The sequence below is a fragment of the Bos javanicus genome, chromosome 22 (assembly GCF_032452875.1).
Source record: "Bos javanicus breed banteng chromosome 22, ARS-OSU_banteng_1.0, whole genome shotgun sequence".
NCBI classification, from domain to species: domain Eukaryota; kingdom Metazoa; phylum Chordata; class Mammalia; order Artiodactyla; family Bovidae; genus Bos; species Bos javanicus.
This window is the reverse complement of record NC_083889.1, coordinates 17,327,638-17,354,492: the sequence shown is the minus strand read 5'-3', so window position 1 is coordinate 17,354,492 and position 26,855 is coordinate 17,327,638. Positions and strand designations below refer to the sequence as shown.

Genomic DNA, 26,855 nt, shown 5'->3' with positions numbered 1-26,855 from the left:
GATTTGTACCATAGAGAGCCAGACAAGACCCTTTGTCTACACTAGAAATACTCAGACCAGAAGGGCATTTCCTAAGTGAAAAACCCAAAGTCCCATGTAGGGAGTGGCTCGTTCTGCAACGAAGTGGTCTTGTAGGGAGTTCCTAAGGATTTTGAAGTCCCGGGTTGGACAATTTTGGTCTGAGTTCCTAAGAAAAGACAGACAGGCTCAAGCAGGGTGAGGGTCTAGCAGATTCCACTTCGGGGTGGGGCAGCCAACCAATAAGCCCACAGTGGACCTCACTCCCCTGATTCCTAGCAGCCCTTGACCATCCTCTGCTTCTGGTGAAGATCTTGCAATTTCTACCACCAAATACCAAGTTTCCTATGAAGACTCAGTTATTCTCAGTCTCCCTCAGACCCCACCAGCTGGCAGACAGTTTCTGAGGAGTCTTTGGAGAAGAAGGTGCTTCATATGAAACTCAGGCTTCCAAGCAGAAGCGGCCCAGCTTGAGACCCATGTGTGAACATCACTTCATCCGCCTCCACCTGTCTGTCTGCTCCCCTACCCCTAACCCATCTCCTCCGAGCAAGGAAGGTCAGCCAGCTCAAGAAAGAGAGGAGACGACTAGGCAGACATCTGCAGGGCTGTGCCGTGGAAGGGAAAACTATCATTCTCCATGGCTCCAGACTAGGCCCGTGGTGTGGAAGATACGAGGATGAAGATTTGGGTCAGTAGAAAGAAAACTATCAGAAGCCTTGCATGCATTCATGCTCAGTCACTTCAGTCATATCCAACTCTTTGTGACCCCATGGACTGTAACCCACTAGGCTCCTCTGTCCATGGGATTCTCCAGACAAAAATACTGGAGTCGGTTGCCATGCCCTCCTCCAGGGGATCTTCCCAACTCAGGGATCAAACCCATGTCTCCTGCATCTCCCACATTGCAGGTGGAGTCTTTACCCACTGAGTCACCTGGGAAGCCCTCAAAAGCCTTGGAGCAGTTCAAAAGAAGAGTGAGGGCTGTTTGCTGAGATGTAAGAAATGGGGGCCAATGGTATATGAGCCACAGTTATTCTTTAGGAGCAGCTGCAAAGGCATCTCAGCTGCCTCCACCCAACTCCCAACCCTCCCCCATGACCCCCAGCTCCTCGCCACACCATTAGGGAGATGACCAAGAGGCATCCGGGACTCCACCTAAAGGATGCCTCTGACCACGCAGGGCATTTTGATGTGGCCTTGAAAACAAACTGCCACCTAATGTGCTGGTCATGCTTATATAAACAAATAAACCTCTTCTGCTTCTTGGAGTAAGGCATCCTCTGCAGAGTTAGGAAAATTTCAATTTGACACTGACGGTGGTGCTTTTTTGCATTCTTGGTCTGCACTGTCTTAGAATCTATAGCAAGCCTTTCCTGAGGCTCATATTTTATTTTATCTTGGTTCCAGCTGCTCTGAAGATGTCTATTCCTCTTTGAGGTGCCCTTCCCAACCCACATCCTAGAAAGTGAAATCCAGGTAAACCACAAAGGCCATATTTTAAGCTGGACCATCCCAAACAGGATACTCCCTTCAAAGTTGGAGAAAATCAGTAGCTTTTACCTAATGAAAATAAAGTTTAATGACATTTTGATTAAAATAAACCACCACCACAACACTGTACCAGGGGTCATTAACACCAGTACCTACAGGGGCCTAGGAGTGGGGCAGTCAGGTGAACTAGTGGAGCAGGCAAGGTTAGGGGGATAAGGACAGTGCCCAAGTACAAGACAAATCCTGTCTAAGAAGGGCTCTGGTGCTCAGCACCGTCGCGTGCTGCCACGTGGGAATACAGGCCCAGAGCTGCCAGACCTTCTGACTTTTTTAAAAGGTGCTGGAAGTCCAGATTTTATGTGAAATCTCATTTTTACTTGTTGGCATCTAATTCACATTTCTCAAAGACACAGTCCAGGCCAAATCAAACACATCTGAGGACCGGATCTGGCCCGTGTGCTGTCAGTTTGCAAGCTCTGCATAAAAGTTCAGCTTAAACAAATTAGCAGAATGTGCAAAACAGATCCTTCCCCACCACCCCCTCCTTCTCTGAGAAATGAGGTGGGTGTCAGGATGGTGCTGCAGGTGAGATGAGGTTCAGGGATGAGGCGGGGCCAGGGACATGTGTTGCCCAGATTGCTAGGTGAGAACTAGGAGTTCATATTGCCATTTTGACAGAACCTGAGCAAAATGGCTGCCTCTTCAGTATGTTCTGCTTTTCTCTATCAGAAAGCAAGGTTTTTACTTTTGTTATGGAAATTATCTTCTTCCACTGGGCTGCAGGAAGCAGAATCACAGGGTTAGAAGAGACCTTATATGTCACATAGAACAAACCTCCCTCTGATGCCTAAATCCCCACTCTGACAATCTTTTCCAGGGGCATGTCACCCAGCTTCAAACACCTCCTACACCAGGGAGCTCCAGGCTTCCTGAGGCTGTCTGCCTGTCCTTTCAAGACAGCTCTAATTGTTAGAAAGGTCTTCCAGACACTAGACTTTCATAAACCCAGCCCCAAATCAGATTAGGTTTTTTGGCAGCTGCCTCCCTATGACTCACACCAAACTTAATGTCAACGAGAACCTTGAGTCTTTTTCACCAGTGCTCTGCTAAACACACCTCTCCCCGGTCTGTACTCGGCCAGCTGGGTTCTTAGAGGGCAAGTTCTACACTTTCCTCCTTCTTAACTTTCAGCCCACGTATGTGTTGCAATAAGGTGGGCATCCAGTCATAGGTGCAAATCTTTGTCAATGTCCTAGATTCTTTTAAGTTTTTTTTTTTTCCCCCTGATTCATTGGTTTCTGCTTTTATCTCAATTTCTATTGCAGTCCCTCAGTGCTTTATTTTTATTTATTGCATTTTTTGGCCACACTGCACTCTATAGCTTGTGGGATCTTAGTTCCCTAACAAGGTATCGAATCCATTGGAAGCAAGGAGTCTTAACCACTGGACTGCCAGGGAAGTCCCCCAGATTATTTTAAGAGAAACTTGACCCTACCTGTGCCCCACAGATTTTTGGAGCTGAGGGCCCTATGCATAATAGATACCACAGAAGGGACTGGGGCATTTGCCAGGAAATATGACCGTCTCCTTCTCTGCTGTCTCCTTCTCCAAAGCCTCGTCGCTAGAAATACTTATGGAAGATTTAAATGAAGGTCAATCCATTCCTCCAGATCAAAAAACTCAAATGCCCAAGCAAGTAACAAAAAATGAGTGAGGTGGGCCAAGAACAAAGTGGAGCCCATGCCCCAGTTGAGGGGGGCAGCCAAATCTTGTCTCTGTCTGAAAATAGGGGCCCAGTGTTTCTAGATCTTCCCACTCATAAGAAATGCCAGAAATCTGGATTTGTATGTAAACTCTACTGATTTCTTAAAGACTTTCTTAATTTTTAAATGTTGGGAATTCATTCACCTTTGTAAATGTTCCAAAAGCCAAACAAAACATACTAGTGGATCTAAGTTTGCCTCCAAGCTGCCAGTTCTGCCATAAATGTTCTAATCTCACTCCTGGATCAGATCAAGCCCTCAAGATCTGGGGAAGCATAATAACAGAGCTTTGCCCACGCTACAGACACTGAGCTAAATACTGAATGAGAATTATGTCATTTAATCCTCACAAGAGGTACCCATTTTAAGAAGGTGGAAGCTGAAGTAGAGAGGGGTGAGATGACTTGCCCAAGGTTAAGCGATTAGTGATGAGGCTGAAATTCCATTCTAGGTCTGTCTGACTTCAGAGTTCAATGTACAGTTTCTGGACCACACTGTTTGAGCAAAATTTTGCTTTTAGTGAATTGTGCTTTGGTGTGCAAACTGTCAACTTACATTGAGGGATTTTTTTTAACTACTAAAAATGTGTTGTGGTGACAACTACAGGGGTGAATAAGGCCACCATCCACCACATCACCAGGTCCTTAAAGCCTCCAGCAGCTGAAGGACTCTCCAGCCCACCTGTCCCCATTTCCCCTCAGGGATGGATCAGAGGCAAACCCCACAGCACTTCTCCTTGAAAGACAGTGTCTTGCCCTTGATTCCAACTTTGAACTCATCCTTGAGAAGTGAAGAAGGAAAAAAAAGTAATGGCAGGAAGTCTCGATTGTGAAATTTGAAAGGATGGTGGCAAGTCAGGCATTTTCATTTCATAGATACTGAATCATTTGATTCTCATTGTATAACCCTATCTGATGAGCATAATTTGAAAGACAAGATAGAATATATCTTCTTGACCTTATTAAGAAGTGGCAAACCCAACTGTACATAGAAACCAAGGAGCTTGGGGAAATGAGCGAAGCAGTGGGTGTGAGATAAGGGGGTGTGGGGACCCCAGAGCTCCTGGCCCAAGAAGTGGTGGAGACTTAAGAACGCAGGCCTCACCTAGCAGTGGCAGCTGCCACTCAGCTCCGGCTAACTGGCTGCCATGAAGGAACAGAGGCCCAGTGCACCAGATCATCTAGTTTGTCTCATAAGAATCAGAAATACAGAAATACAACTTCTTTTCTATGAAGTTGCTCAACTTTGTTGTGCATCTCAATAAAATTCATCACTGGTCTGAAGACCATCTCTTGCTTATATGGCGATCAGTGACAGTTTGGAAGAAAATAAACTGACTTTTTAAAATTTAGTTTTGAGCTGCTTTAAACATCTGGAGAAAGAGAAGAACATCAAAGAGGCATTCTTAAATCCCTGAGGACTAAATACTCAGCTCCTGGCTGCACAGTAGGCATGCTGTGGAGCAACACTGAGAATGCAGGCAGGGTGTCACTGATTCTCCATTAATGTCTTCCACAGAGGAAGATAGGAAGGAACTTATGTTATGGACTTTCCAGGTTCTAGGCACTTTCATGGACCAAAGTTCCAAGAGGTTGCTTCCAAGGAGGTCAAAGATTAAGTCTGGGTGGGTCTAGGCTTTTGACTGTCTCTGCTCCTTTGGGTCTGGTTAGGCCTGTTGGCATCTCAGAGAAAAGGCAGGGTGGTTGTTCAGATTGGTCCCTACAGGGAAGAGGCAGAGGTTCAAGCTCCCGATCAGCTTTGGAGCAATAGAAACAAGATTCACATATGGCCTTGGAGGGGGAGGCCTATACGCCTACGCCACCCGGGCCATACGAGTCCACATATAGCACAGCGCACCAGACTTCTGCATTAGGGCACTGAGTCACAGCTTCAAGACAGGTGTTCATTTCCTAGTCCCTGGCCTCTATCATCTATTTCCCTGGAACCTTCTAGAGAGGGGCCAAGAACCACTTGGATAAAGGACCAGGCTAGAACCAGGGTCCAAGGTCTGGCATCCTAACCAAAGGCCAATTTGTTACTGCCTCACTCACACTGCTATCTATTCAAAGGAGAAATTTCTTTCAGGGCTCAATATTCAAAAATGTTTCCTTCTTTTGAAGAGCTGGTGGCATTCTCTTAAGGATACTATTAAACTTACATTTTTAGAGTTGGTACCCCATCCCATTCTCTTAAGACCGCTCAGCTTCCTGGTTCTGTTTGCCACATGATGTGCTGTTTCTCTTCATGGCAACCACTGTTTATGGAGCATCTCCTGTGTGTCTGGTCTGGCCTGAATTCTTTACAGAAATGCCCAAGGTAGGTATTATTGTTCCTATTTTACAATGGTACAGAGAGCTGAGCCTCAGAGAGTTTCAACAATTTGTTCACAACTAATAAGTGGTACAGCTGGAATCTGAGCCCAGATCTACTGGACTCCCAAACTGGCCATACTGCTCTCATAGTTATGATTTTCTAACAATAATAGCTAACACTGAGTCCTTACTATGTGCCAGGCACTGTGCAGAGGGCTCTACTTCCCTTATCTCAGTTAACCCCCCAGATAACTCTTTAGGTTGGATAATTATCTCCACTTTACAGATGGGGAAACTGAAGCTCAAAAAGATGAAAAGATTTGCCCAAATTCACACAGTTAGAAAGTATAGACGCTGGGCTGCAAACCTTAGACAGTTCAGTATCAACAACCATGTCCTGATCACTAAGCCTGCATTCCTTGGTTTCCTGACATTCTCAAATTGGAGAGGCATGCTCATGTCCTCAACCAAATACTCAGTTAAAACAATGAACAGGACAGAGCCTTTTGGCAAGCCACTAGAGACTTCACCTAGGCTGATGATGGTCCATGCAACAATCAGTACTTGTTTGGACAATTATGAACCTATGTAATGGTGCTCTCCAGCTGTTCTGGCTTAGGCAACTGGTACAGGAAAGGCAGAAGACAGTACAGATTCATGGCAGTACTGGAGGATGGTCCAGATTACCAGAGCTGAGACTGGTCCCTTCTGTCCTCACTACAGATCTAGAACAGGGCTGTTTCCAGTCTTGGCCCCAGTCCTCCCCTTGGCCCATTCAGATGATAATTATCTGGGTCTTAGAGGTACCAGAGCCCCCTAAATTGGGCCTCAGATAATCCTTCCAATTTTGTCAAGCAATTTATTTTCCAGGGGAAATAAGGGACTTTGTGGTTCACCAGCCAAGGTCTGGGGTAGAGGCCGAAGAGGCCCTTTGTCTGAGGATTCCAGAAAAGGCTTATTCTAGGGCTCTGACAAACAATAAAGGAAACTGGTAATCCAGGGGCATTTTCTGTTTCTTGGGAGACTTTTCTCAAGGAGTATCAGGATTTTCCTTTTCACACTCTTTTTTCACTCATGTTGTCCTCCCTGGAAACAGCCATCCTGCGCTTGACAGTAATGAGGATGGAGAGCTGTGGCCGTCTCTTCAGAAATCGGGCAATTAAATTTTCCTTAATAAAATTCTTTACCTTCTGTGAGCAGCATCACTGCTGTTGTGGACTTGAGTGAATTTTTTTAAATTCCTTTAAATAGAAGTAGAAGACAGCATTTCCTGGAAGACCATCTTAATATTTTCCTAAGCTGAAACCTAACTGTGCATGTATTTTTCTATCCTTGATAGCTATTCCAGAACTTGCTCTGAATGCCTCTTGTGTGGCAGGCACTAGGCATAAGAATTTGGGGAATGAATAAAACAAGGCCCCTGCACTCAATGAGCTCACAGGGAGACAGACACAAACACCCCTGCGGTAATAGCAGCATGAGGGGGAGGGCACTAGGCAAAAATAGAAATAATTAACATTTCTGCAGAACTCTAGAGTTTACTCTCTCATACAGCACCTCCTTTGATCCTCACAGTGACTAGCCTTAAAGGTAGGTAACACCCTCATTGTATGGATGAGGAAACAAGGATGCAGAATAGAGATGTGCCTTATTCAAAAGACAGACCACAGATGGAAAACCAGGTCTATGCCTCTGAATCCCTGAATCTGGACATAGCTCCACAATGGCTTCTGATTTAAATCCAATAAATTAAATGGTTGGGCTTGACTATTCCCACTCCATGCCTATCTCTTAAAATTTTGAAAGAGAAGGGAAAAGCACTTTCCTTGCTACATGGGGGAATAAACCAGTAAATTTCATTTCAGCAATCATTCTTACACTACATAATGAGTGCCATAAGAAGTAAAGCATAACTTAAATCTCCTACAGGTGTCTTTCCTTATTTCTACCATTCTTTCTTCTCTTTTGATAAGAAAGATGTTTGAACATCTTCCATGGCAGGAAAATTTGTCAAATGCCTTACTTATTGTCAAGTTGGTGAGTTTTTTTAATTAGAAAAGTAATCATGCTCATTACTTTAGAAGTGAATCAATACTGACCAATATAAAGGGGAAAGGTCTCTTCAGTGTTCCCTGTCACTGCCATCCTGCCCCAATCCCTGACCTCCACCTCAATCCTAGTTTCCAACAGTAAACATCATTACCAGTCAGTAAGAACTATGGGACTCTTTACACACACGTAAATATATAAAGACACATTATTTTTTAATATTAAAAAAACACAGGATTTTAATACACACACACAGTGCTCAGGTTTGGTTCTTTTTCTCATTCATCAGTAGTCTATGTGACAATTAAATGTTCTTTTGCCTTCAAAAAAAAGATACACAAACAGTCAAGTTGGTGAGCTCACTACAGACCAGATTCAAATATTCCAAGTTCACGAAAACTGGGACACTTGTAAAATGCAGGTTCCTGGGTATCAAACCCCAGAGATTCGGATGTGGGTGGCCCAGGAGCTACACTGGGGAAAAAAATGCAATAGGGCAAGAGAAAGCATCATGCCTGCTTAAGGCATGGTGCCTAAGACTTACTGGCACCTTCCTCTTCTAGCAGCATGCCCATACTTGTAACCCATCATCTCCTGATGGTTTTCCAGTACTGCCTCACTCTCTTCTCCCTCTAATCTGGTGCATTCACTAAGGGTTTCACGTGTAGGCTCGGGTTCACTCTCCAGGACTCAAGGCTGGTGACCTTCTGATAGGTTGAGCTAACATTTCCACGGTTCAGTGAATGCTCCTATGTGCCAAGAAGCATGCCAGAAATTCTGATTTGTCTTGTTTCAACTAATTCTCTCTTTCCTCCCTGCCCCACATCACACACACACACACACACACACATACACACAAAGGAAGGATTACTGTCCCCATTTTTTCAAATAGGGAAACTGGCAGGATATTATCTGTGTTTTCTTCTTTTTCTTGTATATAGAAATACCTATCATTCTGCTAATAAGCCACAAGCCAAGACTCAAACCCAGGTCTGTGCAATTCCATCCAGAGAACGATCCCCACCCCATCACAGCTGCCTCCTTTTACAATCCGTACTCTTGTCTCAACCACTTTCTGTGACTTTAGCATAACTCTATCCAACCAAGATGGATTTCAATCCTCTTCAGTTGATCCCTGGCTTTAATTTCACCTTAAAAGCACTTATCCAATGATTATATTTACCAACTTGAGTATAACTATTATGAAATTCCCTTTCTGGAACCGTTTTTATCTTTTACACAAAGAATTGTGTGTTTCTCTTAGAAGTACCCATCTTCCTGACCCCTTAAGTATTTTGATGGCTTCTGACCCTCTCCAATGGACAGATGGCTCAGTCTAAATATTATATAACTCAGAAAATAATGGTGGGAAGGTAAGCTTAGCCAATTGATTCAGTTTTATAGACCAATAACAGAAATCACAACATTGTCAACCATTTAGATACATTTCCTACATGTTCCCAGAAGACTTTTAAATCACTTTTTCATAATACTCAGTATTTTTGTTAAAATTTGTTTTTCTTGCAGCACTATAAAGTCTATGAGGTCAGGGAACATAGTAGGAACTCAATAAATACTTGTTAAACTAAATCAAAGTGAACTGGATCACTACATTCTCAACATTTCTTTCCCACTATTCCCAATGGTCTAACAATTCTGTGTTTCTGGCATAAAACAATAAGGCCTCCACCATTTTTGACACAGAGTTTTGATGGCAATGTCATGCCAAGTAGGAGATCCAGCAAGACAGAGGTACTCAGAGTAAGGCCTGAGACAGAAGGATCAGGCCAAAACAAAAGCCTTAGAGTAGCTTTGTCAAGGGACAAACAAACTCAAACACAATCAGGCAAAAGGTCAGAAGTCCAAATGGCCAGGCTGGGAAGTCAAGGAGTAATGGATTATCAGGTGTCAGAAGCGAGAGTGGCTGTTGTCCTGCCTCGGTTTCTCCAAGAAGATGTATCTTCGGGAGATCCAAAACATGCTGTCTGGAGAGACCACTGATCACAATAGGATTCTGTGAACTACAAAGTAACATGCTGGTAACTCTGCTTGGAAATGTCCTGCTGAGATGACAGCTGGGAAGAAGCCACATTGTGCTGAGCCAATTTGCGTTCTTTAGTACAAACGAAATCAGAGAAGAGACACCCACCGTTTGTATCCCTGAAGGTGACTAAGGTGTTTTACTGGGAAGGTCCTCTCATGGCATCTCTCTCTGGTTCCACGTAAGGCACTTTAAGCTATGGAAGATTCCCCTGTGGAGCTGTCCCCTCCCACTGGGGACAACTCCTCCATGGGAACTCTACCCACCAACAGGGATCCAGGACTTTCTATCTGACAAAGGGTTGGAAAACTGATCAACAGTAAACTATACTCTGAAAATACCCTCACTAGCCCTCAGAAGCAAGGGGAATAGCAAGGTACCACTGCTGGGAGCAGACCAGCAATCAGGAATCCCCAAAGCACCACTGATGACCAGGGATGCAGGCAGAGGAGCAACAATGAGGGAGAGTACCGACGGGGAGGAGGAACCTGCTGTGGAGCCTTCATTCTTTGCCTTTGACAGGATTCTCCTTTTAATACTTCCTGCCAAAGGCAGGAACAGCTGCCTGGGTACCAACAGGGAAGTGAGACTATGGGGGACCAGGAAGGGGAAATTTTTTAGCTGAAAGTAGTAGGAACAGATGTGGAGGGAAGTTCTTGATGAGCTTTATATAAATCTGGTGGGACAGAAATGGCCACACAAGTCTATCACCACAAGAAAATGGTTTCCAACAAACAAATCCTCAGTCCTCCCTCGTGGACCATCAAAACATGTGGGAGGTCATGCATACTGATTGATGTTCTTACTTAGCAAAGTCTCTTTTTTGTAAGGCCATACTCTATTTCAAGCCATAGTCCTACAGGCCTATGATGATGTGCCTCTAGGCTTTATTTTTATAACTTTTCATTAAAGACCTATTAAAGACCTATGATCCTATCATAGGTGAAAGTGAAAGTGTTAGTTGCTCAGTTGTGTCTGACTCTTTGTGACCCCATGGACTGTAGCCGGCCAGGTTCCTCTATCCATGGGATTCTCCAGGCAAGAATACTGGAGTGGGTTGCCATTTCCTCCTCCAGGGGATCTTCCCAACCCAGGGATTGAACCAGGGACTCCTGTGTTGCAGGCAGATTCTTTACTACCTGAGCCACCAGGGAAGCCCATTTTTTATTATATATAGATATAAAACAGATTTGATAGAGGTATGAAGTCTGAAAGGTAATACATTGAATTTTTATAGTGATTATCTCAAGCTGTAGCTTCTAGATTCTTTTTTCCCCTGTATTTTCAAAACTTTTAAAAGAATGAGCATGTATTACATCCAAAATCAGAAAAAAATATTATCAAAAAATAAGTTTCATCCAGTATCTCCAAGATCAAAGACTCACAGAGCCAATGGCTAGAAATGAACTTTAAACTCCTGTCACTTCTGGTCTCATCCCCTACCCCCACTCCATTCTACTTACTCTGGATTTTAGCGACAACAGACTTCTCACCACTGTCCAAGTACCCAGGTCCTTTCATGACCCCCATGCCTTTGCGCATGCTGTTCTCTCTTCATGAAATGCCTTTCAACACTTGGAGAGCTTCTACCCATCCTAGAAAGCCCTGCCTAAAAGTCATTTCTTCTAGAAGAACTTCTCCACCTCTCCCCAACAAAGCTGTCACTTTCACTCGGTTTTCACAGTGTGATTCCAGCACTGTCCCAATACTGACCACACTGTATCATAATCAATTCATCCATTTTTGTTCAACTACCTTTCCTAGAAAACTGTGAGTCCGTCAAAGACAGGGACAGAGGCTATATTTTATCCCCTTTTGTGTCCCCCTTTCAGCTACACACATACTTAATTAATGGAAAATATTAAATTCCCTGTAGGATCCTTCCAAGTGGCCCCCTGGTCTCTCTACTTCATTCCCTTCTAAGCCAAAGGTTGGATAGTTTTACAGAGACACAACTGCCCCTTCTTTGATTCTTCATCTTCTTGAATTACCTCTTGGTCAGGGTTTTAGAAAGCTTGAATCTGCTCCATTTTGTGCCTCTCAACTGTAATTTCTGGTACAAACCATGCACCCCAAGCAGAATATATACATGTGCTTATGTACACAGTCCAGAACAATGACATTTACTCTCACTATTCACTCACCAAATCCCACAGTCACCTATTACACACCAAATGTTGTTCTAGGTACTAATAAAACACAAACATGAGAAACAGAAGTCCTGTTCTTATAGACTTTCAATTCTGGTAAAAAAGAAAAAAAAATTCAAAGAGAAAAAATATCATAGAGCTGTAAGTGCTCTCCTGAGTCTTCAAGTCCGTTGATCCATTAGTTACTCCACAGCTACTTAAGATTGGGTGATCAGAAAATAACAGGCAAGGCAAGGGTCAAATACCTAGAAGGAGCCAGCCATGTGACAATACAGGGTTAATAGGGTTCCAGAAAGAAGGAAAAGTTATGTGCAAAGTCTCAAAGTCGGTACAAGTTTAGAGAATTCAAGGGACCTGGAGAGTGGAGAGGTGAGGTGACCAAGATGGACAGAGCACAGCTTCATAAGCCCAGCTAGGCATTTGGATTTGATTCTTGAGCACTGAAATTCTACCAGAGGGTTTGAAACTAGGAAGTGACATGATTAAATTAAGTTGTGTAAGGATTATTGCTGGCTGCTGTGGGGAGAACAGACTCTGAAGATAAGAGAAGAAGCAGGGAGATCAGAGGATAGTGGCATTCACTTCAGTTCAGTCACTCAGTCATGTCCAACTCTTCGCGACCCCATGGCCTGCAGCACGCCAGGCTTCCCTGTCCATCACCATCTCCTGGAGCTTACTCAAACTCACATCCATTGCATCGGTGATGCCATCCAACCATCTCATCCTCTGTCATCCCCTTCTCCTCCTGCCTTAAATCTTTCCCAGCATCAGGGTCTTTTCTAATGAGTCGGTTCTTCGCATCAGGTGGCCAAAGTACTGGAGTTTCAACTTCAGGACTAGTCCTTCCAATGAATATTCAAAACTGATTTCCTTAAGGATTGACTGGTTGAATCTCTTTGCAGTACAATTCTCAAGAGTCCAACTCTCAAGAGTCTTCTTCAACACCACAGTTCAAAAGCATCAATTCTTTGGTGCTCAGCTTTTTTTAGTCCACCTCTCACATCCATACATGACTACTGGAAAAACCATAGTTTTGACTAGACAGATCTTTATTAGTAAAGTAATGTCTCTGCTTTTTAATATGCTGTCTCAGTTGGTCATAGCTTTTCTTCCAAGGAGCAAGCGTCTTAATTTCATGGTTGCAGTCACCATCTGCAGTGATTTTGGAGCCCCCAAAAATAAAATCTCTCACTGTTTCTATTGTTTTCCATCTATTTGCCATGAAGTGATGGGACTGGATACTATGATCTTCGTTTTCTGAATGTTGAGTTTTAAGCCAACTTTTTAACTCTCCTCTGCAAGGAGATCCAACCAGTTCATCCTAAAGGAGATCAGTCCTGGGTGTTCATTGGAAGGACTGATGTTGAAGCTGAAACTCCAATACTTTGGCTACCTGATGTGGAGAGCTGACTCATTTGAAAAGACCCTGATGCAGGAGGAGAAGGGGACGACAGAGGATGAGATGGTTGGATGGCATCACTGACACAGAGGATATGGGTTTGAGTGGACTCCGGGAGTTGGTGATGGACAGGGAGGCCTGGGGTGCTGCGGTTCATGGGGTCGCAAAGAGTCAGACATGACTGAGCAACTGAACTGAACTGAACTGAACTTTCATCAAGAGGCTCTTTTAGTTCTTCACTTTCTGTCATAAGGGTGGTGTCATCTGCATATCTGAGGTTATTGATATTTCTCCCGGAAATCTTGATTCCAGCTTGTGCTTCCTCCAGCCCAGCATTTCTCATGATGTACTCTGCATATAAGTTAAATAAGCAGGGTGACAATATACAGCCTTGATGTACTCCTTTCCTGATCTGAAACCAGTCTGTTGTTCCATGTCCAGTTCTAACTGTTGCTTATTGGTTTCTCAGGAGGCAGGTCAGGTGGTCTGGTATTCTCATCTCGAAGAATTTTCCAGTTTGTTGTGATCCACACATCAAAGGCTTTGGCATAGTCAGTAAAGCAAAAGTAAATGTTTTTCTGGAACTCTCTTGCTTTTTCAATGACCCAGCAGATGTTGGCAATTTGATCTCTGGTTCCTCTGCGTTTTCTAAATCCAGCTTGAACATCTGGAAGTTCATGGTTCATGTACTATTGAAGCCTGGCTTGGAGAATTTTGAGCATTACTTTGTGAGTGTGTGAGATGAGTGGAATTGTGCAGTAGTCTGAGCATTCTTTGGCATTGCCTTTCTTTGGGACTGGAATGAAAACTGACCTTTTCCAGTCCTGTGGCCACTGCTGAGTTTTCCAAATTTGCTGGCATATTGAGTGCAGCATTTTCATGGCATCATCTTTTAGGATTTAAAATAGCTCAGCTGGAATTTCATCACCTCCACTAGCTTTGTTTGTAGTGATGCTTCCTAAAGCCCACTTGACTTCACATTCCAGAATGTCTGGCTCTAGGTGAGTGATTACACCATAGTGGTTATCTGAGTCATGAAGATCTTTTTTGTATAGTTCTTCTGTGTATTTTTGCCACCTCTTCTTAATACCTTCTGTTTCTTTTAGGTCCATACTATTTCTGTCCTTTATTGAGCCCATCTTTGCATGAAATGTTCCCTTGGTATCTCTAATTTTCTTGAAGAGATCTCTAGTCTTTCCCATTCTATTGTTTTCCTCTATTTCTTTGTGTTGATCACTAAGGAAGGCTGTCTAATCTCTCCTTGCTATTCTTTAGAACTCTACATTCAAATGGGTATATCTTTCCTTTTCTCCTTTGCCTTTAGCTTCTCTTCTTTTCTCAGCTATTTGTAAGACCTCCTCAGACAACCATTTTGCCTTTTTGCATTTCTTTTTCTTGGGGATGGTCTTCATCACTGCCTCCTGTACAATGTCACGAACCTCTGTCCATAGTTCTTCAAGCACTCTATCAGATCCATACCTTGAATCTATTTGTCACTTTTTTAGTGGCATTAACTGGGGCTTATTCCCCCCCAGGGGACATTTGCCAATGTCGGAGAAGGCAATGGCACCCCACTCCAGTACTCTTGCCTGGAAAATCCTGTGGATGGAGGAGCCTGGTGGGCTGCAGTCCATGGGGTCGCGACTGAGCGACTTCGCTTTCACTTTTCACTTTCATGCATTGGAGAAGGAAATGGCAACCCACTCCAGTGTTCTTGCCTGGAGAATCCCAGGGACGGGGAGCCTGGTGGGCTGCCGTCTATGGGGTCGCACAGGGTAGGACACGACTGAAGTGCGTTAGCAGTTAGCAGAGACATTTTTGGTTGTGACAATTTGTTGGGGGGGGGGTGGTTGCTGCTGACATCAAGTGGGTTAGGTCAGGGATTCAGCTCAACATCCCACATGGTGCAGGACAGCCCCCACAACAAAAAATGATGCAGACCCAAACATCAGTAGTGTGGAGGTAGAAAAACTCTGAGATAGGGAGATATTGCCATGGTCCCAGCAAGAGGTGGTGATGGCCTGGGCCAGGATAGTATAGATAGGGATGGAGTATTGACGGTTTTTCTCTCATATTTCCTTAGATTTCCTGAACATTACTCAGGCAAGGAGGGCATTCTCTGTTCAGTGCCTCAGGGATAATACAGGGAAAGAGTCAATTCTTGGCTTTTGACTTTCAAAACCCTAGTTCTCAGGGAGAAGAGAAAGAATGTGGGTTATGGACAAAAGATCTGAAAGAAAGTCTGATGACAAAGAGCCAGGGGACCACCCCCTATTAACCCCCCTCCTCTCCCCTCTCCTTCCCTCCTCCACACACAGATACAGATTTCAGGAGACTGTAAGGCAAGGTGTACGTAGCTTTTAGGGATCTGTAAGAAAATAATCCCCACCCTATCTCACCTTAGACAAGCCCAGGGAGAGTAGGTGATGACAGAATGCCTGCATAATTTGCAGAATCTGAGGCTGGAGGAGCGGGGCCACTTCCCCAGGCAGCACCCTAGGGAGGCCTTGGAGGAGAAATAAGTGGCAACACAAGCCTGAGACAAATGTCCAGAGTCTCTCATGACCCAGCATGGTGTGGGAGCCTCAGGATGACTCCTGGTGCCTGCATATCTCACAGAAGGAGCTGAGGAGGGGAAAGGGCAAAGTGGCCTCAGGTTCGAAACAGAGAAGTATCAGTGCAGGACTGACCACTGCGGACCCAGCAGGAAGGAGGATATCTTAGTAGTTGCCAAAGTAGGTTGATGATAAACCACAACAGATGTCCCCTTAGAACTACCCCAGCCCCCCTGGACCTTGGGCCACAACGCTAGAGAAAGCAAGAAGAAACCCCCAATTCCCTTAGATTTATTTCTGTCATTTCAAGCAGAATAGAGATGTGAAATATAAGTTACAGAAAAATAAAGAAAATCATATTTTTATTGCACCTGGATTTGGGGCTGAGACTGCGTCCTCTGAGGCTCCACAGGCTGCGGGCGTCTGCGTGTCCATCTGCACCATTATCACCTGGCATCGACTGCGCTATCTCAGGGGTGGCACCCAGGTCCATTCAAGGCCCCTTGAACGCTGCCTGCAGCTAAGGGCACCCCCTAAACTGTCACACACAGCCGGGCACACGTGCACATGCCACACATATTGATCAGAAAGAGCTGTCACCAAATTACCATTTAAATCAATGGTTGAGTGCTCAGTAATTGGAAATGTCAAAACCCACATTTTCTAAGTGACCTCAAAACACCACATTGAAATCATTTATCTGAGCTGGATACACATTTGTTTTATCTCTTCTCTTCTCCACACTATCCTGTTAGGAAACTAAAAATTAGGGAACTGGGTAAAAGGCAAAAAGAGAAAGAAAATGGATAACCCACAAACTATAGCCCAACACTGTCAATCTTCAGAACACAGTCTTGTGGATATTCCATGAAGGTTTACAAGACTGAATAAAGTTTGAGGAACATCTGCGGCCCCTTCTTGGCAGTTCATACTTAACACATTCAAGGTTCCCATAAATCCTGTGGGAAACAAGCCTATTTAACTCACTTCATACTAGAACTTCCAAAACCTATTTGACCACAGAACTATTTTTTTCCACCCAGTGCCTCTTTACATCCAATTTCATGGAATATACCTCAGGGAACACTACTCCAAACATAAATTGGCCTAATGATTAAACAAATTAAGAGAACAGAGCCAAAACCCCACTCCTGGGCCAGCCAAGAAATTTTATAAACACCAACAAGCCATCAGGAACAAATCATTTACAAGGGAAATAGAGCCCAGAATACAGCTTGCTATGGCCTGTATTAGGCCAGAGGTTCTGAATTTAAACTCAGCACCTTTAATAATCAGCCACTATCCCCCCAACTTCCTGGCAGCTACAAGGACAGGACCCAGTTTCTGAACCAGCCTAACCTCATGTCCTCCTGACCTCTCCAATCCTTACCCTCTTCTATCCTCACCTCATCGTGTTTTCCAAGGCACTGCTCTGCTCTGCCTCCCAGGCAACCACCACCACCCGGGGTTGCCCCACCCACCGGAGCAATTCAATGCAATACCATTACTGATCACCAATGAGATGCTAGGCACAAGGCTACAGCAATGAACCAAGCAAAAAAACTTTGTGTTCATGGAAATATGGTCTAGAAGTGCTTACAAGCCAGAACTCTTCTCTGAACATCAGTCTCCACATCTGGAGGGAAATACAAAAGTGGGAGCATTGGACTAGCAGACATCTAAGATTTCTGGTTCTGTGTTTCCAGGTTGGTGGAGCCTCTATCAATTCTCTAGGAGACACTTTTTCAAAGATGACTTCCTGGGGTGGGAGAGAGGGATCTCACACAACTAAGCAGCCTCAAATTGGGGGATAGGCAAGGTTTCATCAGAAGGATTGTGGAAGGGCTAGGAAAGGCAGGAAGTCAAAGACTAAGACCCGTTCCAGACTGGCCCCCAGTGAAGAAACCCCTGGGTTTCAAAGCAGAATTGCCCTGGCATATTTCTTGCCTCCCTGCACAGCTGGAAGTCAGACCCCTCCAATTTAAACCTTAGTTCTGCCACTATTTTTTGTGCAATCTAATACAACGTATTTCTCTGGATTTCAGGTTTTATCTATAAGATAGGAATAATAATGACTATTTTCCAGAATTTGAGGGATCACAAAATGAGACACCATACGCATGACTGAGACTTAGAGATAAATAAAAATTAATTACATCCCATCGCTAAACAAAGCTGTATAGCCTGAAGCATGGCTTGTAACAGTCATTGAATGAATGGGTGAGTGAATCAATGAATGAACAAATAATAGAGGTTTCTGAAAGGAAAAGTAGCCTCTAACATATAAACTCTGGTGGTGAGAACTCCAATGCACACACCAGATCCACTGATTTCCTGACTGGGAGGCACCTGATGTGCCATGCTCCCCAACCAACTTCCCACCATGAATATGATAGACATCACCTTGTCAAACATCACCTTGGCTTTAAACACATCAGCCTTCATCCAATCTTTTTTTTTTTTTTAAACTTTACGTAATTGTATTAGTTTTGCCAAATATCAAAATGAATCCGCCACAGGTATACATCCAATCTTCATAGATAAATATCTCCCCTATCAGGGACAAACAAGGAAATTCATCAAACCATGAAGAATATTCCCTTAACAAATAAAACCCCTACTTTCAATGGAACAGAAAATACGATGTTGTTAGGGGTTGAATGCTTGGTGTTTCCCCCTAAAATTCACATGTTGAAGCCCTAACCTCCAACGTGATGATGTGTGAAGATGGGTGGGGCCTCTGGGAGGTGATTAGGTTCACATGAGATAATGAGAGTGGTGCCCTCATAATGGGATTAGTCCCCTTCTAAGAAGAGGAGGACAGAGAGCTCTCTCTCTACACACAGAGGAAAGACCATGTGAGCACAGCAAGAAGGCTACAAGCGGCAAAGCGTGCTCTCAACAGGAGCCAAATCTGTGGGCACCTTGATCTTGGACTTCCCAGCCTCCAGAATTGTGAGAAATAAATGTCTGTTGTTTAAGCTTCCCAGCTGCCCGTGGTATTTTGTTATAGCGACCCAAGCTAAGACAAATGTCAAAGAAAATATAACTCCAGCTTGAGCTTGGCTGTGAGTTAGAAAAGTAAAACTTCTTGTTAGTAATTATTAGCCACTGCTTCAACTGATTGTACACCAATCACATGGGGGAAATGAAAATGACCATAAGCATTTCTCAAGAGTTCATGGCCCAAATACTGAACACAAAATTGTAATGAAGGATAATGAAGTCCAGAAGAGAAAGGCAGATATGATTCTGCCTGGAAGAGTTATTAGGAAGGCATCATGGAAGAGGGATCATTTAAGCAGGCAGAGAAGGATAGTCAGGAGTTGGCCAAACCAAAAAAAGTGGGGGTGGGGGGAGAAGGAAGACATTTTAAGCAGAATAAAGGCACAAATGGGGAAATATTTGGAGGTGGGAAAAAGTATGGAGGAGTCAGAGACAAGGAATTGTTCTAATGTGGTTATGACAGCACAGGCCTATTATAGAGAAAACACCTGAAGATGAAACAGGTAAACTGGATGAGGCCTCATCAGCAAGACCCTTTACTGACTTCAACTTGTAGGCCAGAAGTTGAAGACTGGTGGGCATGGGCTGAAGCTTTCCTACTGACAGATTCATTCCAAAAGCAAAGTATTTCTTATAAACTGGCGCTACCTCTTAAAAATTTGGAGATTTTCATCATGGCCTTGGATTTGGCAAAGAATCCTTAGATATGACACCAAACGCATGAAGAAAGAAAGAAAAAATAGATAAAGCTTCATAAAAATTAAAAACTTTTGTGCTTCAAAGGACTCCATCAGAAAAGAGAAAAGATAACCAACAGAATAGAATTCTGCAAATCTTGTATTTCATAAGGAACTGTATCCAAAATGTAGAAAGAACTCTTACAGCTCAATAATGGAAAAGACAACCCCATTTTTAAAATGTTTTCAAAGTTAAATTTCTAAATATTTAAAATAAAAATTAGGAGATTTTGTTTTGAAATCCAGATGCTCTGGAAACACTGAAAGAACTAACCACTCTGGGCTTACAGTAATGACAGGAGAGCTGAGCAGGGCTGCCGCCTCTAAATGAGCTCCCTAGTCAGCCACAGTCCCCACTACTCCCCACTGTTCCCCAACCCAGCCTACTTTCCTCACCGAAGCCAGTGAAGGTGATGATGGCTCTTAAGGTCATTGTCCAATCACTCTATGGCATAATCTCTTTAAGATTAAATTCATTCTCATGATAAATTGGGAGTTTTTTAGATTTTTCTTTCTTTTTCTTCACTGATTTTATTGCCATATTCCAAGAAAACTCTTGGAAGTTAAGGATATATCATATATTTTGCATCTCTCACAATACTCAACACAAGGCTAAGAACAAAGTCGACACTCAGTGTTCACTGAGTGAATGTATAAGTGAGTGAGTAAATAAATGCTTCTCTGCGGTCGTCTTCACTACCTGCTCTTCTTCCCCTCAATTCTAGACTTATGCCATTAAAAAGATGGCCTAAAATGAATATGGAGGTGTAATTAAAAAAAAAACAAACACTGAAGTCAATCACTGAATTTCTATTTTCATTTTCTATTAGGATGAAATGGAAATTTGAACTCTGAATAAACGCAGAACAGACCATTACATCTGACAGCAAGATGAATTAGAACCCAGGTTACTGGAAAATGCTTGTGAATAAGATTACCAAACACTATCAGTGATCTTTGAGGATACTGTGAAAGATAGGATAAGTGCCAAAAAGCTGGAGATGGGAAAATGTTCTGATTTTCAAAGGGGGAAAGAAGTTTGAGTTGCCAGTTCCAGATTGGAGAATATGGTGTCACTCTCAGGCAGGGTTCCTGAACAAGTTCATAAAGGAACACTTGTGAACATCTCAGACAAGAAGCAATATCCACTTGAAGCCAGCACAGGGTCACCAAGAACAAGTCATATTAAATTAATTTCATTTTCTTCTCTCTGATAAGGCCCCTAGCCCAGTGGGTTGGAGAAACATAGCAGATACAATATATATGGTGCAATGAGAGAGTGGGCAGTGAAAAGGGCTAATTCAACCCTTGAGCTACATTAATAGAAGCATTACATACACCATAAATTAGGAAGTGATGTTGTTTTCTTTCTCTGACCACATTTAAAGAGTCTCATTTAGAACTTAGTATCACTCTTAAAGAAGATTTTTGACAGTACAGTCTTCTGCAGGTCCATTTGGCAAAATCTCTTTAAAAGCATAAAGCTTTAATCCAGATTAATGGCATCTGTTGAAAAACTGAAAGATCTGGCTGGGCCTACATTCTAAATGGTAACAACTGGTTGAACCCAAGTAGTGACTGCCCATTTGGACAGGATATGTGTTCTCAGGCCAATCATAATCACCACCCCCCTTCTTATATTGCCCTGGCTGAGGTGGTAGGCCAACTGCCACAAATGATCTTACTTGGCCAGCTTCACTCACTTATTCTCTCTGCCAAGCACTCAAAGGCCTGGAGTTTGCAGCCCAGGATGCAGAAGATCCAAAAGAGAGTTAAGATGATAAAGCAAATGAGAATCACGGTTCAGGGTTGATGATCAGAGTCTGCAAATATCCAATGGGCACTCATGGGGAAAAAGCATCTGTCTCGTTCTATGAAGTCCCAAGGTACAGAACCAAAAGTTGGATGAGAGACATACTTCTGCTAAGTCACTTCAGTCGTGTCCGACTCTGTGCGATCCCATAGACGGCAGCCTACTAGGCTCCCCGGTCCCTGGGATTCTCCAGGCAAGAACACTGGAGTGGGTTGCCATTTCCTTCTCCAGTGCAGGACAGTGAAAAGTGAAAGGGAAGTCGCTCAGTCGTGTCCGACTCTTAGCAACCCCATGGACTGCAGCTGACCAGGCTCCTCTGTCCATGGGATTTTCCAGGCAAGAGTACTGGAGTGGGGTGCCATTGCCTTCTCCGGAGAGACATACTTAACCCAACATAAAAAAACTCCTTACAACAGCCAGAGTGGTCTAAAAATGGAATATGTGGGCTTGGGAAGTGGTGAGTTTCCCATCACTGGGAATGTGCAAGCATATGGTGTCTATTGTGTCACAGGTATATAATCAAAGGGATTCGAGGGTCTGATATGGCAAGAGAAGGCATGAGTCTGACATTTTTCACAATAGGAAAAAGAACTTTGCAAAGAGTCCCCGTTGTTCCAGTCAGTAAATTCTTCAAAAAGAGAAAAAAGGGACTAAGCCAACAAAGAACTCAGTATCACTTTTAAAAATCAAAAGCCCCCTCACAAAATGCACAGAGGACAAAATCCATCAGACTAGGTGGAATGTTTGTGCCAAATTGGCCAAATGATACCCAAGGCAATTGGCGTCAGGCATTATTTTTGATGACTGGTCAAACGCTCTTCAGAGGCCAGCAACAAAGGCAAGGGAGGCAAGTAAGAGGGTAAACAATGGACTGAGACTGGGAGGCAGCCGGTCCCCACCACAAAACTGCCATCTGCTACTGACATCAGTCCTTCAAGGGGCAGCTTCAGGCAAACAATGTATCGGGGACGCTGGGCCTGGAAGGAAACCAACTGCCTTCACATTTCCCACCTTGTAACCTTGGGCAAGTCATTTAACATTACAAGGCCTCAGTTTCCTCATCTCTAAAACTGAGCTCCTACAAACTCTGTCTGTACTTTGCATAAGCCAAGAGGGGCGAGGTCTGGGAGTGAGCCATGGAAACTATCGAGCCCTGAACACACATCAATAGATGATAATGATGATGAACAAATAAAATTTTGACAGAAAAGATTCCAATTGCAGGCACAGTAGCATCCTGACCTAAATGGTGTGGATGTCAACCCTAGAGGAATAAAATGAAATTCTTTTAACCAGAATGCAAAAACATTTAGAGTTTAGAAGAGATAAGATCATTTGGACAAATTTCCTGCTGAAATGCATTACCCTGCCCTTGCTATTTAGATGTTAAAATAAATGCAAAAGGTAAAAAGTAAAAGAATCACTCAGAGCTACAAATGCTTAATTGATTTCCAAGCAGAGTTCACGGTCCCAGTGGTAGCAATCCCTCAAAAATGAGATAAGTACATTTCCTACCAAGCCGATGTTTATAGAAACCCCAAACTGTCCCAAACTCGGCCTACCCTTCTCTCTGATGGCATTTTTCATGGGAAACTCAGTTTTTAAAGAAAAAAAAATCAGCCAGATTAGTCTTTACAGAACATAAACTCCCTGAAAAGTGTGCAGGCTTTTGTATTGAGCAGTCAGATAATTCAGATCTCTGACCAATAAAAGGGTGGATTTCTAAATTTTCAGCAAGGCTGAAACATTGTAAGTCACTGTTTTCCACCCTGAACTGAAAACTGCAGAGGAGGGCCCAGGGAAGAGCAGGGTTTCCTGCTCATTTCTCCCTGGGGTCTACCGAGAGGTGATTTGCATGCTGGGTTTGACCAGAACTAAAAGGTACAAGACGGTTGGCAAGGCTGGAAAAAAACAAAGCTCTCCCCTGAAGGGCTGTTCCCCTCCCGAAGTTTCCCAAGCTTCTGAAGCACGGACAGCAGCTGTGATGCGCGACCTCCCTGATGCTCCTGGGGAGGCCACCCGACTTCCTGGGTCACTGAGCCTTGAGCAGCAGCGGCACCTAGAAGCAGGTGTGGAACCTCAGGTCACCAGAGCAACAAATAACCAACTTGCTCAATAGTCCGGGGGGGGGCGGTGGCGGCAGGCATCAGCACCCCCTGAAGATGTACTCTGTTCTTACTCTTTCTACAAGAGACCACAAGGACAACCATGACCAGAAAGAAATCAGATGCCGAGAGGCCCAGGCTTCCCTTAGGGTATATCCTAAAAGAAAGGGTAAGCATGGTGGATGGTGCTTTCATGTTTTCCTTGCCAAAGCTAAGCCTAGTGCTCACAAGGGTGCGAGAAGCCCCAGTCTGGCCTGAATAAGGAATCTACCTGAATTTGTCTATGCAAATGTGTCTGGTTTCCTCTTTCCCTTTGCTAGTGTGGATTTAGGGAGCGGCTTCTGAGAGGAGTGTGCACCCCGTGAGTGGTACTAAAGCTGGAACAAGCAGCCAGAGGTCATCTCACCCTCCTGGCAGGCTTTCCCTGACACTACGGAAGCCAGGCAGCATCTCCTAGCCGGCACACTGAACTGCTGGCTTTCAATGAAGGCTGATGACCCTAAACACTAGTGCACGGACGGTGATGGGGGCCGCACACTGCGAGACAATACATTTTCTGCACTGAGCTCCCTCTTTATGCCTAAATGCCTGCATTAGTTTGGATCAATATGCTCCATAACAGTTAATCCATGGCAACCCAGGCCAGCCGAGAGTCACCGACAAAGAAGTGCAGCCCAGGGATGCTGCTTCCTACATTATATGCATGTGAATTCCAAACCAGAGAAAGGGGTAGAGGCAAAGCAACGACAAAAAACAGAAGGGAGAAAGAGATTAAAAAAAAAAAAGCAGATCATAAAAAACACACATCATATTATGGGGCTTTTTGCATGGCGGGGGGAAGAGGTAGTGACTGTCTTTGGCAGTGACTATCAAAATGGCCTGAGAGTAACATGTCACAGCCAAGATGATGGAGTATCTGAGACACTCCTAAAGCCGGGTGTAGGATCCTCCTCACACACCTGCAATGCAGTGATCGCCGCCCGTTCTACAATCTGTACTCCCAGCGCCAGCGCTCTCTGCAGTCGAAACCAGTCCGGACTTGTGCAGCTGCCACTGTTCCTCCTCACAATAAGATTATTGATGCATAACAACATTTCATGATGGCAGGGAGGAAAAGGGAGAAAAAAAGCCAAAGCAAGAGAAGGAAAGGGGAGGGGAGGCATGACTCCCCAGCCCAATTCTCACCTTTTATTTGAGCTTCATATTCGGCAATGATCTCTTTGTCTTTCTTGAACTTAGTTTGAGATGACATCTTCCAATGTGGCCAAAGGCACTGACAGGCTGTTGGATTTATTGCTCCTTTTCTTCCCGAGTCCTCACTCCAACCCTAGTAATCACACGGCTCTGGTCGATTTCACAGGTGTAGGGGGCTAATCTCTTTCACTCCGCTGCAGAGCCAGCGGAAAAATCCCTCTCCTTCTCAGAGGAAATTTCTCTTTACTTGGCGAGAAAAATGTCTCAAGTAGCTTGGTCTCGTCAACTCCTCTTGCAGAAGAACCACCACCCTAGGAGCACGGTAACCTGCCCGAGATATTCAAGATTTTTCTTCCAAAGAAATAATAACCAAGAGCACTCACTCTCACACACTCTCTCTCTCTCTCTCACACACACACACAGTCACACACTCACGCGTGCACTGGCGCACTCATCCAGCCATGCACACACGCAGTCGTGATGCACACTCACACACCCTCACACCCGCTCACCCTCTCACACACACACACACACACACATCCACAAGAGGCGCGGCGCCTCCTTGGTCCTGCAGTCAGCCTCCGGCTGGTTTTCCAAGGCTCTGTTAAAGAGATGGTCAGGTTGCCAAAGGGCCGATCATCTCGCATCCTCCCTCCCTTCGGCGCCTCTGCTCCGATATACAGTGAGGCTCAAAGCCAGGAGAGCGAGGTGGAAGTTCTCCTGCTGCAAGGCTTAAGCTCCGTGAACCGGAGGCTGGACTGCACGCCCTGCAGGGCTGGCCGAGTGCTCGCCCACAGCTCTCGTCACCAAGCTCCACCTCCCGGATTTTATAACAACTGACACATTGTAGCCTACTGGAGAGCAGAACTCACTGCAAGCAAAAAGAGGAAGAAAGGCTCACAAAAGGGAAGGAGGCAGGAAAAAGCTGGGCTGGGGAGGCCTGAGAGGCCCCTGAAGATTCCTACCATTGGCAGTTGGGTTAGGAATTCTTCCTCCAAAAACTCCAAAAGGTCCACCTTTTCTTTGCAACATGCAATTTAATTCAATTTCTCAAGCAACGACTGTGTGACAGTTCGTCACTCTGCCTGATTGTCTAGCGGAGGAGAGGGGCTGATCCATGTAGGCAAGCTCATTAATATTTGTGGAGCATTATGGGGCGGCAGGGACAATGCCAAGTGTCTCAGACGTGCAGCTTTGCAAAGCCGTCGGGAGCAGGCTTGCTGGAAACCCAGCCACCTCAGGACACGAGTTTAGACGCAGGGCAAATCAATAACTCATTGAGCCTCAGTTTCCTCACCAGTAAAATGGTTCTCTTTGGAGGATTTCATTCTTTCTTTCAACATGTATTTCAGTTTAATATAGGTCAGGCATCGTTCTGGGTATGGGGACATGGCAATGATCAAACTAAGCAAAAAAAAGATTCCTCACTTCTGGAGCTCCAGTCTCCACATCACCCAACTCTGGGAAGTCAGCACTAGTCATGGTAATAATCTCAGTAAAATCAGCCCCAGGCAGAGCTCAGACTGCATCATGAATGGTGCCTTCTGGAACTGTGCAAAGCAAGAGACCCTAGGAGGGGAAGATGAAAGATAAACAAAATAAGAAATTTATATATGATAGCAGATGATAAGTGCTGTGAGAAAAAAAATATTGCAGGGTAGGGGCCCTCAGGAATGACGGAGCTCCTGGGGGCTCAAGTAAGAATGTGAGGCTAAGCTTAGCACGGAGCATGATAATAAGCACTCAGTAAACCCCTCAGCAAACCCATAACATAGTGCACGTGAAGGAACAGGCACCGATACGGGAGGTGACTTGCCCAAAGTCACCAGCATTCACTCCTGTGCTGTATGACCCCAGATTCTGCCCATGCAGATGTGCAAAGGTTGCTGCATTCTACTGGAGATTAAACCCATTTCACACGCACTCAAGGCAGAATAAGATCTGTTCCGTAAAAATGAAATCAAGCACTACAGGTTTGCTGCCCCTGGAATTTCACGTTAAGATAGTCATTAATATGTTCAGTTCAGTTGTTCAGTCGTGTCCAACTCTTTGCGACTCCATGGACTGCATGCAGCACGCCAGGCCTCCCTGTCCATCAGCAACTCCCAGAGCTTACTCAAACTCATGTCCACTGAGTCAGCGATGCCATCCAACCATCTCATCCTCTGTCGTCCCCTTCTCCTCCCGCCTTCAATCTTTCCCAGCATCACCATCTTTTC

The 26,855-nt window shown here is 44.4% G+C and overlaps 1 protein-coding gene across 5 annotated transcripts in view; it reads right to left on the bottom strand.

The window, feature by feature from the left end:
* Positions 1-25,698, bottom strand: part of SRGAP3 (SLIT-ROBO Rho GTPase activating protein 3) — a 246,679-nt gene extending 220,981 nt beyond the window's left edge. For 2 of the 5 annotated variants that reach the window (XR_009732455.1, XM_061396333.1), the window contains exon 1: positions 24,628-25,695. Coding sequence is in view for 4 of the 5 variants with exons in the window: in XM_061396333.1 (XP_061252317.1) it covers positions 24,628-24,694 (67 nt within the window). In the remaining variant the exon portion in view is untranslated. Of the gene's footprint in view, positions 1-24,627 lie in introns of all 5 variants that reach the window. The other 3 variants (XM_061396335.1, XM_061396332.1, XM_061396334.1) reach the window with 3 other exon arrangements.
* Between the last annotated feature and the right edge of the window lie 1,157 nt (positions 25,699-26,855).